Here is a 17,397-nt window from a genome sequence, read left to right as displayed (position 1 = left end):
CAACTCTCTCGCTCGCTCTCTCACTCACTCACTCAGAGTGAGTGAGGCAAAAATAGCCTGAGCTGTGTGAAGATGAAGAGTAGCTGTGTCTATTTTTGAGTATCGCCATTTTAGAGATGCAAGAGACACTCATATGAGGTGTGAGGGCTCGTGTGATGACGATGATGATGATGATGATGATGATGATGATGATGATGATGATGATGATGATGATGTGAAACAAACACTGTTTTACTCACTCCATGATTATCTATATTTATTTTCGATCTTCTATTCTTATTCATTCTTTATAAAACATAAGCTCTCTAGTGTCTCTTGATTCTCTTCCAGAGAAAAACAATGTAGTAACTATGTTATCTCTAGACAATTATTTCTTCAACATAATATAAAAATAAGTTAAGATGCCCCTTATTAGTGTTACAATCTACGCAGTAGTAACTTATAATTCAACTTTATCTTGTAAGTTACCATAGTAAGTTATAATCGAGTTATAGTCACAAGAGTATAGTTGAAGATTGAAAATGACTTGTTACCTTTGCTTTCTCAATCGGTTTTAATCTTATCGATGATGTTCTAGCAACTGAGATCGGTGGTATTTGAAGATGTTTCCACTTGTTGATCTAGAAAGAAATATTGAATGATTGAGTGCTCAATAGAATCAAATTGAAGCTGTTTTCACTTGTTGGTTAAGAAAGAAATATTGAATGATTGAGTGCTCAATAGAATCAAATTCAATCAAACTATCTATTCAAATCAATCAAATTAGATTCACATTATGATTCAAATCACAGCAGCGGATCAAGCTCAAACTCAGACAGTCATTTCATAGTTGGGAGCACCACTATAATTATTTAAATTTGAATGTGTCGTGATTCAACAAAACTGTTACAATTTCACATTATTACTAATTTTATACTGTATCAATTTTGCAAGAGGTCAACAATGAATAATGCAACAATGTAAAACAAATTTGATTCAATACTGTGGTTGAACAGAAATATTCTAATTTGCACATTTTTTGAATTTTGCAAAATTTAATATTTTTTTCAAATTTCTCATATTTTTTTTCAATTTTACAGGATGTCCCCGACCGAGTTCTCCAACTACATCAAGCAGCGCGCCCTGCAACAAGCCGGTCTTCACCACGGGGGCCCCGCTGCAGGGGGCGTCAACTCCCCGATCCGATCTCTGTCCCCCGCCTCGGGCGCCAACCATTCAGCATCCGATTACTACTACCACTACCCGCACCACAACTGGGGCGCGCCCCATCACCCCTACACGCCCCCTTACGCTCCTGAGACCACCCCCTACTATACCCAGGGGGCCGGTGCACAGATGGCCGCAGGTGGGCCCCAGGGCACGCCAGGGGGGCCTCAGTCAGGGAGCGCCCCTTCGCAGCAGCCGCCCCAGGCGCCGCTTGATAAGCAGCTGGTCGATTTCGGCCTCTCCTCTCAGTTCCAGCATCTGCTAGTAGCCAATTAACGCTGGAGGACTTTCGTTATAGCCGGAGACCATAGAGGTATTTACTTCATAGAGGGCTTCTTATCAGCCGGCAACTCAAATTTACTATTCATAAAAAATGTCTCTATACTCCTACAGATATCAGAAAAATTCCTATTCGTGAAAAATTTCATCAAAACCCTACAAACAATAGGAAATTTCCTATTTCTAAAAAATGTCATAAAACCCCTACAAATAGTGGTGAATTTTCTATTCGTGGAAGATGTCATCAAAATCTTACAAATGGTAGGAAATTTCCTATTCGTGAAAAATGTCACTAGAGTCCTACAAACAATAGAAAATTTCATTTTTATAAGAAATGTCACTAAAACGCTAGAAAAATTAGGAAATTCCCCATTTATTAAAAATTCATCAGAAACTTACAAATAGCAGGAAATTTCCTATTTGTAGAAAATGTCTTCAAAGCCCTACAAATATTAGGAAATTCCATATTCAATCAAAATGTCATGAAAGTCCAACAAATAGTAGGATATGATGCGTTTTTTCGAGTTGCTGGTTGAAATGAAACCTTATTTCTCATATTAGACTGGACATACTCAACTACCACTTGCACCTCGTTTGGGCATTGATCGTTGAAACTAAGCAGAAACCGGTAAAATTTAGCCAAAATTTTAACTTCTTCTCAAATGTGAAGTTTTCAGACATAGGTCTTTTGTTATAAAATAACTAATCTTAAACTTGATGTAGGATAATATGGCATAGACAGCTTTCTACAACTCCAAGAAAATGTGTTGTAAAATTTCAATTTAATAAAAATTCATCATCTACCGAGCAAATCAAGCTTTGTAGATCATAGAATTCAAGTAGATCTCCAAATTTATGACAGAATTTCTACTAGATTCGTTATAGATACTAATGGAATTATTTTTCAGCACTGATCTCAAACTTTTAGCTTGCATACAGCTTGATAAATAACATTTATCCAATTTATTACATTAATAAAATAGAAATTTATTGTAAAAAATTCTAATAAGAAGATTACTCCTTTCTAATCACAACTGTACTCAAAGTTAATTAGATTAAAGTGAGATAAAGTATACAAGGTATAATCAAACATACCTATTTAGTACCCAGAACAGTACCTACTACAAAACAGGCCTAAAAGAAGTGAACCATTTTACATTAAAATTACTACTAGTAGTTCATTTGAACCGTACAGATATTTATATTAAACAAACTTTAATAAACTCCACTTGCAGACTGTTTTTAAAATAGAGAAAAATCAAATAGCTGAAATCTGCAGCTACAGGTATTGAGAATTTAGTTGAAAAACTTCAGTTTTTGGACTCAAGATACAAGAGCTTAATCACTCATCGTTTGCAGCTATAATTGAATTCTGTAACTTATCCTCAAATCGATAATGTATACAGTGAATCATTTGAGTATTAGTAATACTATTATATTGCTTAACGTCGTAAATTGTGAGCAATACTGATTTGAAAACTAGCATCTTAAAGATTTCCTTCAAACTTCTAGCTAGTTTGTGGAATTGTCAAAAACTATAGGAATTTTGAATGAAATACTGATCATCCGTAGCTTTGTAACAAGCTGACTTACAAGGCGTATTTTGATAACAGTGCAGATTTTTACTTGTAAAACAAATTATATTTAAAACACCATCTCAATGCTAAGTAATTAGATATGTTTTCGCAAATGCCAACCTGTTATTCAAAGACATACGTTCCTAGCAAACTTGGAAAAAAATTGGCAATTTTCCCGGCTAGGCCTGACTTGGCAAGCTGAACAAATTCCAATAGTGAAGGATCAATTTTCTATGCACTAGAATAGACAAGTCCTGACAAAATCTAGAAGTAAAATGCGAAAAACATTGTAGGTAAATTTTGAAAGTCAAGCTGGTACCGGTATTTTTTATCGAAAAACTGGGAGAAAGTTCTCATATTTGTTTTCTCTTGTAGAAAAATAATATGTGTGTTATAGTTTCAATGCAAGCGCTATGCTCCAATTTATTTTTTGGCTTGAAGTCAAAGCCAGTCGTTAGGACCCGAGAGATTCTGAACTAGTGACTCATCAATGTGGAAATATATTCAGCTAAAAGTGGAACCTCACATTTGCTAACAATATCTAGGCTGTTCAAATTTGAAATAAAAAAACATCCAACAAACAGTAAACAACTACTGATAAATTTCTCAATAAATAAAAGTCTACTAAAAAGCTGTTAGTTGAAATTTCGAAACATCAACAAGTAAACAAAGTCGGTCGATAAATTTTGAAATACTCGTAATAAGATTGACAGATAAAAAACTTAAAACATTTTGAAAACTCTCTTCTTGAGATTTCAAGACTGTGAGTGTACAATGCTAGAAATCGAAGTCCCACAATATTATGTAGAATATTGACAAAATCAATATTGTTATCAATATAATTCAAGATATTTTTGAATATTATTAGTAAATTGTTTCAAATTTTTAGATACCTCTTATAACGTGCTGTGATCCAGTTCGTTGTTGATAAGCAATAATTATTATTATAATATATTCACCCAACATTTTTACAAAAATTTGAATTTTAATCTAGGGAAGGGCAGAAGTTATTCTCACTTGAACAATTTCATCAAATATTGTCCCTTAATTATTTGGGATTTACTGTCTACTGTCTAAAAATCCACACCACTCTCTCACCTTACACCACAGCTATTACCTTATTTATAAAATTAGATCATTTATAAACTTGAATAGTACAACTCTTCCAATAGTATTTCCTCCTTTACGGTCGATCTCTATGATTTCCTCTTTCTCCTTCTTGTTTTTCTTTCAATTTTCCTCTTCTTCCCTTCCCATTTTCTCTCCAATATTTTTGGGGTCAATAACACTCCAATCACCCAACTCCTAGACAATTGATGAGTTAGCATACTTACACCAAATCAAATGACCTTAACCTAGCTTATTCAATCCAAAAATTTATTGCTAATTATGCATTATTTTTCAAGCTCAGCAAATTCTTACTTCTGCTGCACCTAGGTTGTTGCTCTTGAATATTATTCTAGCTGGTCTATGATAATGAATGATTAATTCCAAAACCCATTAATCGCTAGCGATCTTATAGATCGATTGTTTTAATAGTATAATATTAAAATATTGTTTTTAATATTAACTATATTGTTATTATGTGTGCTGGTTATGCATAAATCTATTATCGCTCTTTTAGAAATTTTATCAAATAATCTCTGTTTAAGTGTAGTAAAAATTTTTCACATTTATAGATTATCGATAATAAAACAAAAATATATATTGTACGAATTTTCCAACTCACTGTATTTATTATAATATGAATGTATAATGAATGTATGGCATATGGTCTCACTTACATAGCCTGTTGAATATATATGTATTATTACCGTTAATATATACTCATTAAAGGTGTACGAATTTTTATATAGAGTCATTTTTTCTAAATAGTCGAATATTAGATGCGTAGAGCTAATTTTTCATAAAAATTATATTCAAAGTTTATTAATGATGTAGCTTAATATATTATGTAGTATTCATAGTGTAGTAAAGACGTACCACAAAACTATCAAATATTGTCACTTATAACTTTAAAGTTTTAATGACATTATTTGTTAGTTTTAATGAGAAAAGGTAGGTACTGTAATAATATTTATCATCACAATATTATAGAACATCTTCTCACTATTCAAATGATACTATGTAACTATATTAGGCTACTATATTATATATCATACAGTAATAAGCAAATAATTATTGGAATTTTCCTCAATTAATAGGTTTCAAATTTCATTGAAAACTTTTCTTCATTTATCCTTAATATCTCGTCATTTGTCTGTGAAAATTAATAATAATTGTTGTATTTCTGACAGTATTCGGTTATATATTGTATAAATTACAAAGAAAATAATGTTTGAATATTTAATATGGAATATTATACAAAATACGTTGATATGTATAATATTGGTATATATTTGTTTTTTATCATTTTATATTTTTATATTTGAATGTTTTACTATTGCACTATAACATAGAAAACTATAATCAAATTACTATTGTACAATTAGTTGTTAAAACTAGTCATTGAAATGTAATTCGACTTCAATATTTTATTATTGTCGTGGCTGTAATATCTTTACTAGTTGCTGCATAAACATTTTTTAAACAGGAAAATTCAATTATTGGTGTATGAGGCTGGATGTCTTTTCAACTATTTGAAATTATTCAGTATTTATTCAATTGAAAAACAATCTTGATGTGCTTCATAGTGATATAGTGTACAAATTGATAACCGTATTTAAAATCTGATTCATTTTTCAAAATTATTCACAGTAATTGGAGAGAAAGCAGTAAATTGAGCTATTTTACTTTCAAATTTTCTATCGCTCTATCCATCTATCCATCTAATTTATTCAGAAACATGTATCAGATGCCAGAATACAACCAACTTACAGCAATAGAGTTAACACAAGATTCTGTGGAAGCCTACAATGTTAAAATGTATAAATTTATTTGTTTAACAACTCATTTGAATACTTTTTCGGTATTTATATAAATTTGATTTGAGAATATCTCATATATATTCCAATTGAATGCTATCTTATTCAATTCCAACTACTTTAACAGGTCAATTTGTTTCTCTTTTCGCATGTGGACAAATTATTTTAACTATTTAGTATTTTTCTTGAAAGTGACTGAGAATTTATAGTAGGTACTTTAGCTCAATTCTGACTCCCCATATTTATTAATCTATCCCATTACTTTACACATTATTCACACAAGATATCCCATCATTTATAAAAGATAAATAGAAACCAGTTACAAAATACATGCAAGCCTATTATTATAGTGGTAATCTACTACCATCAAAAATACCCACCCAATTTTGAAATAGCTCAACCAGATTATGGAATAGCACCCAGGAAATGTATTTACCTTCCCGTAAATACACTATTCCCCACCCCCACCTACACCAAATCAGCCATCAAAAATACAGTTTCAACTTTCTAAATACAATTTTATCTCCAGTGTCATAATCGATGTAATTTATCTGATTTTGATGATATTATAAATACATAGACTCTTAAATATTTCACATAATATAACAATGATACATATTATATATTTTTACTAAACGAATATAAATGTACACAATGTTAAAACTGCATGTCAAGTATAAATACAAATATATTATTACTACTACTACTACAAAACAATATATCAAGTATTGTCTGTGTGTAAAAATAAAACAATGAAAAATTTATTTCATTATGAAAGAATATATTTGTACTTTAGTATTTTTGTACGTGATTGAATTAATAAAAATTATAAACTGTAGATCGATAGTGGTTCAATTATTGAGGTTAATATAAATTAATTATTGTGTATTGATTATAAATGGAAAATTTTAATAGTGATACATTAATTATTGTTGTTAATATTACGATAATTGTTTCTCAAAAATACTGTCTTTAACATATGGTTGTGTTCCTTTGTTGAATTTTTTTATAATTTATAATATATTGTTGCAAATAATTATTACTCTAATTTCAAGTTGATTCTATTTTATGTTGATTTTTGTGTTAATAAATAATTATTGTCGATAATGTTTGAGTGGAACCAATTATTGTTTTTTGTTGTTTTTGGTAGAAAATTGAGTTATTATGGAAATAGTAGATTTCGTTAGTTGCATAATATATTTATTATTAGAGAAAGTTTCACTCATTTTCAGTAGTTTGTTGCCCAAAATTATTGAAATAGATAAAACTATTATTAGGCGCCGCAGACCGGGATGCGTTATATATATTACATAATATATATAATGTAAAAAGTATTTTATCGTTAGATGATAATATTAATAATAATTAAAAATAATTGAAAAAGAAAGCGTTACGGAAAAATATTTTCAATTAATTTTTCTGTAAATGTGTAACAACGTGATTCGTATGATAGATTATTTTTATATTTTTTTATATAAGCGAAAATACCGTGTAAATAAATCTACTTATAAATACACTTTTATATAACTGCAAGTCCCGAGCGAAAATTATCACTTACGTGTGGCATGTATTTGAAAACTAAATACAGTAGAATCAAAAATCCTTCCTACCCTACACAGTAGGTCAAAAAACTTCAAAAATAGAAAATAATTCTCAATTATTTAGTTCCAAATTGAAATTCCGCTATAGGATCTTGAAATCTGTAAGAACCCACTCTAGGGTACGATTGAAAATAGCTTGATCCTCTCAAAAAAAAGCTTAAACTAATGAAATATTTACACAAATTTAGATCTTTTTTTTCAAATATAACCACCTCCACACATTAGTGACCCATAAGGCATGCATGAGTTTCAAGTACAACCAATTATTTCACTTAAAAAATATTATAGAAGCTTGTTGTTTTTTGGAATGGAAGAATTTAATTGTTTTCTGGAGTAAAATCCAGGTTAGAGCAATTAAACCAACCGGTGATGCAAGTTACCTTAACGAGTTAAGGTTATATAGAAATTATTCTACTATAATATGGTACCATATTTGGAAGAATTAAGAAACCTTGTATCATAAAACAAATATAATATCTATTTTTCTGGTTGATTTTTTTAAATATCGATGATAATTTTTATTTTAATGTTTAGAATTGCAGTTATTGTAGTATTGTTATTCGTCTTATTATTTTTGTAATAAAATATCTTTTTATCACTTTGATATCCTTTGACACATTGATACCTTTTTTTGAGAATAAAAATGTTGAAATAAAACATTGTGTTGGATTTATTTGTTTTTCCCAACTTCATTCTAAAGGTTTAATATAGTAACAAAATATGCAACTTTGCAATATATCCCTGCTTCTCAATGGATGCCCTCTCTATCCACTATCTCCGTTTACGGAGGTAGTGCTCTATCAGACAAAGAAAGAATACCTTTGACTCTAATGGGAGTGTTTACACATTTGCAGTATACCGGTGTGTGAATACTCCCATAAGAAACAATGTGTTATTCACTTCCTGTCTAGCAGAGTTGAAATTCATTGGAATTTCTCAAGCAGGACTGAAACAGTTTCATTCTAGATCCCAATCAGTTTAATATAATGAATCAGATTAACTGAAATAGTTTATATTTTTTAATAGTAATAGTTTATATTTCAGATTAACTGAAATAGTTTATAACTGATCCATAATTCTAGTTGGTCTAAGTTTATGCAATTAATCAATAGTTCAATTGATACTATTTATGGATAAATCTATCATTCATTAATTTATGGATGACGCATCAGTCATAAATCCAATATCTGTTCTCTTGTATTGAGTTCAAAAGTTATGATTACAATTGACTCGTAGTTTTAAGTGTATTCCAAACCACCAATGATTACAATCGTAGAATAGAGACAAATTCTAGAGCCACATTGTGACTTTATAATAGCAAATCACAATAATTGAAAAAGTCGGCTGCTGGGTTTATATATGCAATGGACAATAGCCATTGTCTTATACAATTAATAACGAATCTTGACAGCTTATTGCATGTAAGAATAAGCTGATCTAAATATATTCTATATACTTATGGATAAATCACCTATAAATATAGATTACCATATACATAAATGAAAAAATAGATTCATAAATATTCCAAACATACATACAGCACAGAAACCACGCTGATAGATGAGCCAATCGTCTATTAGCTCATGTAATAGATAAGAATAGCTCACTTTTTGTGTAGTTGAGAAGTTGATATTGTGGTAATTATTCATATTGAATGAAGAAGACTAAGAAATTGTCAAAAATCCACAGATTTATTGATACTTAGAAAGACCGGTTTCGATTATTACACCATTGTCAATCTCTGATAAACTCAGAGTTTATCTTTCTAAAGTATCAATAAATCTGTGGTTTTTTGACAATTTCTTAGTCTTTTTCATTCAATAAAAATAGTTCAATTGATACTATTTATGGATAAATCTATCATTCATTAATTTATGGATGACGCATCAGTCATAAATCCAATATCTGTTCTCTTGTATTGAGTTCAAAAGTTATGATTACAATTGACTCGTAGTTTTAAGTGTATTCCAAACCACCAATGATTACAATCGTAGAATAGAGACAAATTCTAGAGCCACATTGTGACTTTATAATAGCAAATCACAATAATTGAAAAAGTCGGCTGCTGGGTTTATATATGCAATGGACAATAGCCATTGTCTTATACAATTAATAACGAATCTTGACAGCTTATTGCATGTAAGAATAAGCTGATCTAAATATATTCTATATACTTATGGATAAATCACCTATAAATATAGATTACCATATACATAAATGAAAAAATAGATTCATAAATATTCCAAACATACATACAGCACAGAAACCACGCTGATAGATGAGCCAATCGTCTATTAGCTCATGTAATAGATAAGAATAGCTCACTTTTTGTGTAGTTGAGAAGTTGATATTGTGGTAATTATTCATATTGAATGAAGAAGACTAAGAAATTGTCAAAAATCCACAGATTTATTGATACTTAGAAAGACCGGTTTCGGTTATTACACCATTGTCAATCTCTGATATCCACCATTATAACCCAGTTTATCAGAGATTGACAATGGTGTAATAACCGAAACCGGTCTTCCTAATTATCAATAAATCAGTGGTTTTTTGACAATTTCTTAGTCTTTTTCATTCAATATGAATAATTACCACAATATCAACTTCTCAACTACACAAAAAGTGAAACTGAGTAGAACTTTCAAATTTGTTTTGAATTTTCATGAAAATTTTATTTGGAAATTTAAATTCAATAACAAAATACAACACTAACAAATTTATTGAAGTGAAAAAGAAAAAAGAAATGAACTTGGACCTAATTATTTAAAAAAAGTTGTTAAAAGTACTTCATATGTGTATAAAATGAGCTATGTTTATTGATTTGATCCAGTCTGCTATTTTTTTTATATTAGTTTTTGTTGTCTTACTTGTAATTAGGTTCGATGGTATTAAATTGATCAACCTATTGCTTATATATGTGAATTGTCTCCGGCATACAGTAAGGTCAGTTCTGTTAATTTGGAAATTGGATTGCATTCGAAAATTATAAGTTCTGATTTGTGGTGTGAATAGGTTTCTGTTTTTAATTATATAAAGTATAATATTTTTCACATAAAGTTGTTTAACTGTTAAGACTGGGAATTCTGTAAAAATAAGATGTGTGGGGTATCGTCTGGGTCGACCAAGGGCAGCTTTTATTATATGTCTCTGAATCAAGGAAATTTTGTTGAAATGTGTGTCCAATGCTCCACCCCAAACCCTAATCCCATACTGAAATACAGACTGAGCATAAGCGAAATATATTAATCTCAAAATAGATAAGTCTCCCAGACCGTTCAATCTGTAAAACTTGTGGATAATATGTTTCAATTTTTGACAAGTCTTATTTATGTGCGTATTCCATTTTAGTTGAGAATCTAATATCACACCTAAGTACTTGGTCTCTCTCACTCTCTCTAATGATTGACATGCACAGTCTCCACCTCCCTCCTGTAAGCCTTCACTATGGTTATAATGATAGGCGCAGCAGTCTGAGTGAATTTTTATTCCGTTACGAAATATGTCTGCAGGTATGGACCTTTCAGATGGTGAGAAAATCATGAAAACACTTTTTCTTATATTTAAAGTTAGAGTGTGGTGATCTAGCCACATCTTAACTTGGGCCAGACCAGATTCTGCCAAACTCCTGACCTCTCGCCAGTTAGATGCTGTAAATATTAGGGCTGTATCATCAGCAAAGGAGATTGCATGACAACCATTCATTTGGATCCTCAAAAGATCATTAATATAGATCAAAAATAAAATCGGCGAGATTACTGTCCCCTGTGGAAGGCCATATTCTGACAGTGTAACTTTACTAGAACCAAGAGTCTGGATTCTTTTACTCAAATAGCTTTTAAATAGCTTCAACACTGGTCCACGGAAACCTATTCTCTCTAATTTGTTCAGAAGGGTATTGTGTGGAATGGTATCATAGGCCTTAGCCAAGTCCAGATACACTGACAATGTTTTTTTATTATTCTGGAAATTATCGGTCACTATTCTAACCAGTTCAGTCATAGCGTCTTCAGTGGATTTACCCTCCTGGAAACCGTACTGATTACCAGCTATAAATTGATATTTTTCTAGATATTTTATAATTCGTACTTTAATTATTTTCTCGAATATTTTAGATAGGTTACTAATAAGACTTATGGGACGGTAGTTCTCAGGAGCTTTTTTGGCACCTGATTTATACAGAGGGATTATTTTTGCAATTTTGAAATGAGATGGAAAATGGCCTAATTCAAAACATTTGTTGAATATTATCGACAAGGGCTTCGCTATGTATTCTGATATATTTTTTAAGCATATATTTCCTAGTCCATCCACCCCAGGAGAAGAATTAGTTTTTAAATCTTTAATAGTAAGCAATACCTCATCAGAGCTCGTTGGGTACATAAAAAATGAATTTGGAGTGTTAGTCGCATCACAATGTGAATTCTGTGAATGTACCAACTGCAATGTATCCCCAGTATCAATCCTCTCCGCATAAGTTCTTCCTACCTCAGAGAAATATTTATTCAGCGTTTCCGGGTCGATGTCAGGTGGTTTATACACACGTTTTCTGTCTAAAATTTCCTCAATACATTCCCATGTCTTCTTACTATTACCTTTGGAAAGCGATATTTTATTTCTATAATAATCGAATTTAGTTTGTTTTATAAGTTTATTTAATGTATTTCTGTATGTTTTGTATTTATTCCGCAGTTGTTGATTGAACGGTTGACTATTTAATTTTTTATGCATTTTGTCTCTTTCCCTAATAGATCTAATAAGTCCTGGAGTGATCCAGTTTTTTAGAGGTCTATTCCTGTTTTTAATTTTTATTTGATCAGTGGAAGATTTTATGTAGCTAACTAGTTTACTGTAAAAATTATCAACTTTATCATCTAAATTCACATTGATTTCATTGAAGCAAGTTTCAGTTTCCCAGCTTTCCCCCTTCAACTTATCAATCAATTTCATGTAGTTAATTTTCTCAGTAAAGATCTCTCCACTCTTCTCTAAAACTGTGATTGGATTTCCCAAATGAAAAGTTGTACAAAAATGGTCCGTTATGCAGGTTTTTTGTATAGAGCTCAGTACATAACTCTCTCCAAAATGAACATTTTTCCAGAATATATGATCTATACATGTTTTTGTGTGACCTGAAATACGAGTAGGCTTATTTATCAGGGATTGCAGACCATGCATTTGCAGAAGACTGCTATATTCAGTTGATAAATTACTGTTACTTAAAATATCAATGTTTAAGTCTCCAATAAGAAGAACATTTTCGTTTTTATGAATATTAGACATATTCACATCTAAGTCATTTAGAAAAGTTTCTATGTTTGAGGATGGAGATCTGTACACTGCCAATAATGTGATAGGGTGACTAAAAGCTACTAATCTAATCGCAATAATATCTGCAGCCGAATTTTCAAAGTTAAGATAATGAACATCAAACGATTCTTTCACAAAAATACATAATCCATTACTATTATTCAGTTGCCCTGGCTTATCAATAACTGTATAGCCATCTATGCTATAATCAAAATTCTTATCTTTTGTCATCCAAGTTTCCGTTAGAATTATTATATCGTACTTTATTGTACAATTTTGTAAAATATAAACAAACTCATCAAAATTCCTATTGATACTTCTAATATTCATATGTATAATATTTAAAAAATCAACAGTATCTGTTATTTCACCATCTATACTAGAACGAAAATCAAAACTAATAATATCATCATTCTCTATCGTATCAAAACATTCCAAATCTATTACTTCATTGAAACTATATTGAGTATTCATTATTAAATTGAATGGAATTTAAAAAAATTATGTCCTGTAATGGTTGTTATATTCATGCTTAAAGTTTATGTTATCTTGCTCAAGTCCTTCTCGTCTCGAATATGTAGCACTTGTCCTCCCTCGACCTTCCTTAACAATATCTTGCCGTCCCTGATCCAGACAAATTTGTATCCCTTGGTGGAGGCTTGTTGTTTGGCCTTTTTGAAGAGCTCCAGGAAGAAAGGTGGCAGGTGGTCGTGAGCCACAATACGCCCAGCTGGCAGCTTTTTGTTCACAACACTGGTCGAGATACCCGGACCAGATTTATCTTTACTAGCCATTTTTTTAAAGTCATTAAGCCATGCTAATTTGTCCTGCCGCTTAATGAACTTGTAGACGATGGGTTTTACTGCGCCCTGCACCCTACCAGGCATCCTATGAGCTATGCTCAAGCAGTCCTTAGATTTCATCGAGCTCCCCAAAATATTAGATATTTGGTCAAACACTTCGAACACAGATTCATTCTTCGATTCCGGAACTCCAGACAGAATCAAGTTGTCTTTACGTGTATACCGCTGAAGTTCAGCCATTTCATTTTTAATTAACGTATTTTCACTTTTTACCTCAGCGATTTCACGTTTGAGAGATTCTATTTCACTCTTCTGAGATGTTAAATCCTTCTTGAAACTATCAAATTCATTAGACAGAAAGTCCACGGACACTATTAATTCGGATATTTCTTTCCTAACAGGAGCAAGTTCAGTTTGAATAAGTTTAGCTATTTCGGTTGTTAACAGATCTTTGACAGTAGCTGCGATGCGCTGTAAGTCCAAAGGGGAAAGACAGTGTGTGTGTGTGTGTGTGTGTGTGTGTGTGTGTGTGTGTGTGTGTGTGTGTGTGTGTGTGTGTGTGTGTGTGTGTGTGTGTGTGTGTGTGTGTGTGTGTGTGTGTGTGTGTGTGTGTGTGTGTGTGTGTGTGTGTGTGTGTGTGTGTGTGTGTGTGTGTGTGTGTGTGTGTGTGTGTGTGTGTGTGTGTGTGTGTGTGTGTGTGTGTGTGTGTGTGTGTGTGTGTGTGTGTGTGTGTGTGTGTGTGTGTGTGTGTGTGTGTGTGTGTGTGTGTGTGTGTGTGTGTGTGTGTGTGTGTGTGTGTGTGTGTGTGTGTGTGTGTGTGTGTGTGTGTGTGTGTGTGTGTGTGTGTGTGTGTGTGTGTGTGTGTGTGTGTGTGTGTGTGTGTGTGTGTGTGTGTGTGTGTGTGTGTGTGTGTGTGTGTGTGTGTGTGTGTGTGTGTGTGTGTGTGTGTGTGTGTGTGTGTGTGTGTGTGTGTGTGTGTGTGTGTGTGTGTGTGTGTGTGTGTGTGTGTGTGTGTGTGTGTGTGTGTGTGTGTGTGTGTGTGTGTGTGTGTGTGTGTGTGTGTGTGTGTGTGTGTGTGTGTGTGTGTGTGTGTGTGTGTGTGTGTGTGTGTGTGTGTGTGTGTGTGTGTGTGTGTGTGTGTGTGTGTGTGTGTGTGTGTGTGTGTGTGTGTGTGTGTGTGTGTGTGTGTGTGTGTGTGTGTGTGTGTGTGTGTGTGTGTGTGTGTGTGTGTGTGTGTGTGTGTGTTTGTGCGCATGTGTGAATGTGTGTGCGTATGAATGTGTGTGCGTATGAATGTGTGTGCGTATGAATGTGTGTGCGTATGAATGTGTGCAAGAATGATTATAAATATTGTTTAATGGGAAACTTCTGAAATACGTCGCAAACCACCAGAGCTTGTACAAAAATTATTCTTTGAAAAAATCTTCCCTGCATGTTACTACTATGGTTTTTATTACTTGTAAATGTCTTATAAATTTCACTTTTCTTTGCATCAGACCAAGTTTACAAGATCCATGTGGTTGATATTTATTTGTTGATAAATCTATATATATAAAAGCGAAATGGCACTCACTCACTGACTGACTCACTCACTCACTCACTCACTCACTCACTCACTCACTCGCAGAACTAAAAATCTACCGGACCAAAAACGTTCAAATTTGGTAGGTATGTTCAGTTGGCCCTTTAGAGGCGCACTAAGAAATCTTTTGGCAATATTTTAACTCTAAGGGTTGTTTTTAAGGGTTTAAAGTTCGTCTTTTAGCATGTATATTCTTCTTCTCCCAATCTCTTAATTATAATTGAAATTTCCATATCATATGTTACTATAGAACTATAATCTAGATAGAGTACCTCTTCGAAACAGTTGTTAACTGGCAACTAAATTAATAATTTTGTCAGGTTGGCATTAAGTTGAGTAGACTTTGTTAGGTTGGCACAAAGTTGAAGATTTAAATGCATTTATCGCGGAAAATTGATTGGGCACTGCTACTTCAATCCTGGAAATATTATATTAATAGCCGTCAGCTTGCTACGCTCGCCATATCCGTTTAGCCAGACGTTTAGTCTGGACCCCCGACTGGATTTCTAACATATGATAGAAATGCTCAAATGAAAATGCAGGCGAGCGAAGCGAGCCTGCTGATCTCATTCTTGGACGATACAGTCGGGGGTCCAGGGGGCGGAGCCCCCTGGCTAGACGGATATGGCGAGCGAAGCGAGCCTGACGGCTAGTAAAATATATTCTATTCTATTATATAGATTCTTCTATATAGAATAGAATACGTAGATGATGCTTTTATTGGTTAATACATAAAAACTGATGAATATTAATCAATATGTGGATAAACTACATTGGCAATATGTTAATAATATCTATTTGTCTATATGCAACGGATAATTATCTTTCAATACGTAATGAATATGTATCGACGAATATGTAAATAATAAGTATCAGACAGTTCGTCAATGATACCTTTTGAAAAATACGTAAATAATACATATTGGTCAATAAGTAACTAATTGGTATAAATCAGTGAGTAAATAATTTGTATTGGTCAATTCTTATCTATAATATTATTTTTTATATTGTACATGAATGATACGTACCAATAATATATATATAATACCAATGAATTAGCAGTAGGCTATTGATTAATATGTAGATAATACATATGAGAAAATGTATGAATAATACCATAGAGACACAATAGTGTAAGTAGATATCCCATGGTATAGAGAATTTATGTCGAAACTTTTATTGTTATCTCAAGCCGATTACTGTCGATTATTGTCAATTTTTACTGTTTTGTAGAGGAGAGAGTGTATGAATGGCACAATTTGAGAGACTACCAGCGTCACACAGCTTCACGGAAAAGAACTACGTGGACTATCGACTTGGGATAACAGTAAAAGTTGCGACATAAACGCCCTATACCATGGGATATCTACTTATGCTATCGTTTCTATATGCTAATACGTATCAGCTAGTTCGTCAATGATACCTTTTGAAAAATACGTAAATAATACATATTGGTCAATAAGTAACTAATTGGTATAAATCAGTGAGTAAATATTTGTATTGGTCAATTCTTATTTATAATATTTATAATTCTTATTTTGGGATAGAATTCTTTGGTGTGTCTGCTATGGCTTCCAAGAGAGCGGTTTTACAGCTGGGTCTATAGTTTTTCTGTTTTGCAGAGCTAAAATGTATTAAGGACTTGTTCTCTGGCTGCTTTCATTGTATTTCTTTCCATTTGCTTCTTTTTTTCTTATTTTGTTATCATTTGTATTAGTTGGCTGTGTTTGGTTATAGTGTTAGTGTTATTGTGTTATTGTTATAGTTATTATTCTATTGTTGCACTTGCTGCTATTGAATTACTGTGTTTCCTTTGTTATTGCTACAAATATTTTGTTTGCTATTGCTTTAGTCATTGAATTTGTGCTGATAGTTTCTAATGCATATTTGTACATTTTATTTCATATTACTGTTATTAGTTGTTATATTTCTGAATTGCTAAGTTACTTATTTGACTCTATGTTATGTATCTCATATTTATATTTATATTTGTCTTGTTATTTTTGTTGATCTTGTTACGATTGTATTCTTTTGAAATTGGTGTATACCGTTGGAAATGTAATAAATAAATAAATATTAATTTTTATACTGTACATAAATGATACGTACCATTAA

General features: G+C 32.1%; 2 protein-coding genes across 3 annotated transcripts in view; one reads left to right on the top strand and one right to left on the bottom strand.

The window, feature by feature from the left end:
* The window catches only part of LOC111047234 (protein Tob1-like), a 44,470-nt gene extending 36,609 nt beyond the window's left edge, over positions 1-7,861 (top strand). For both annotated transcript variants that reach the window (XM_039436793.1, XM_039436794.1), the window contains exon 5: positions 1,080-7,861. In XM_039436793.1, coding sequence (XP_039292727.1) covers positions 1,080-1,482 — 403 coding nt within the window. In that variant the 3' untranslated portion in view covers positions 1,483-7,861. The remainder of the gene's footprint in view (positions 1-1,079) is intronic.
* A 5,575-nt stretch (positions 7,862-13,436) lies between these two features.
* On the bottom strand, positions 13,437-13,940 carry LOC120353198. Its single transcript, XM_039436009.1, has one exon. The coding sequence runs from the start codon at positions 13,938-13,940 to the stop codon at positions 13,437-13,439; it is 504 nt and encodes a 167-aa protein (XP_039291943.1).
* Positions 13,941-17,397: the final 3,457 nt, after the last annotated feature.

Source organism: Nilaparvata lugens, chromosome 10, assembly GCF_014356525.2.
Source record: "Nilaparvata lugens isolate BPH chromosome 10, ASM1435652v1, whole genome shotgun sequence".
In the NCBI taxonomy this organism is placed as follows: domain Eukaryota; kingdom Metazoa; phylum Arthropoda; class Insecta; order Hemiptera; family Delphacidae; genus Nilaparvata; species Nilaparvata lugens.
This window is presented reverse-complemented; position numbering and strand designations above follow the sequence as displayed.

What these genes read in the sequence shown, in the direction of transcription:
- LOC120353198 (XM_039436009.1), bottom strand. Translation starts at nt 13,940, where the DNA reads ATGGCTGAACTTCAGCGGTATACACGTAAAGACAACTTGATTCTGTCT.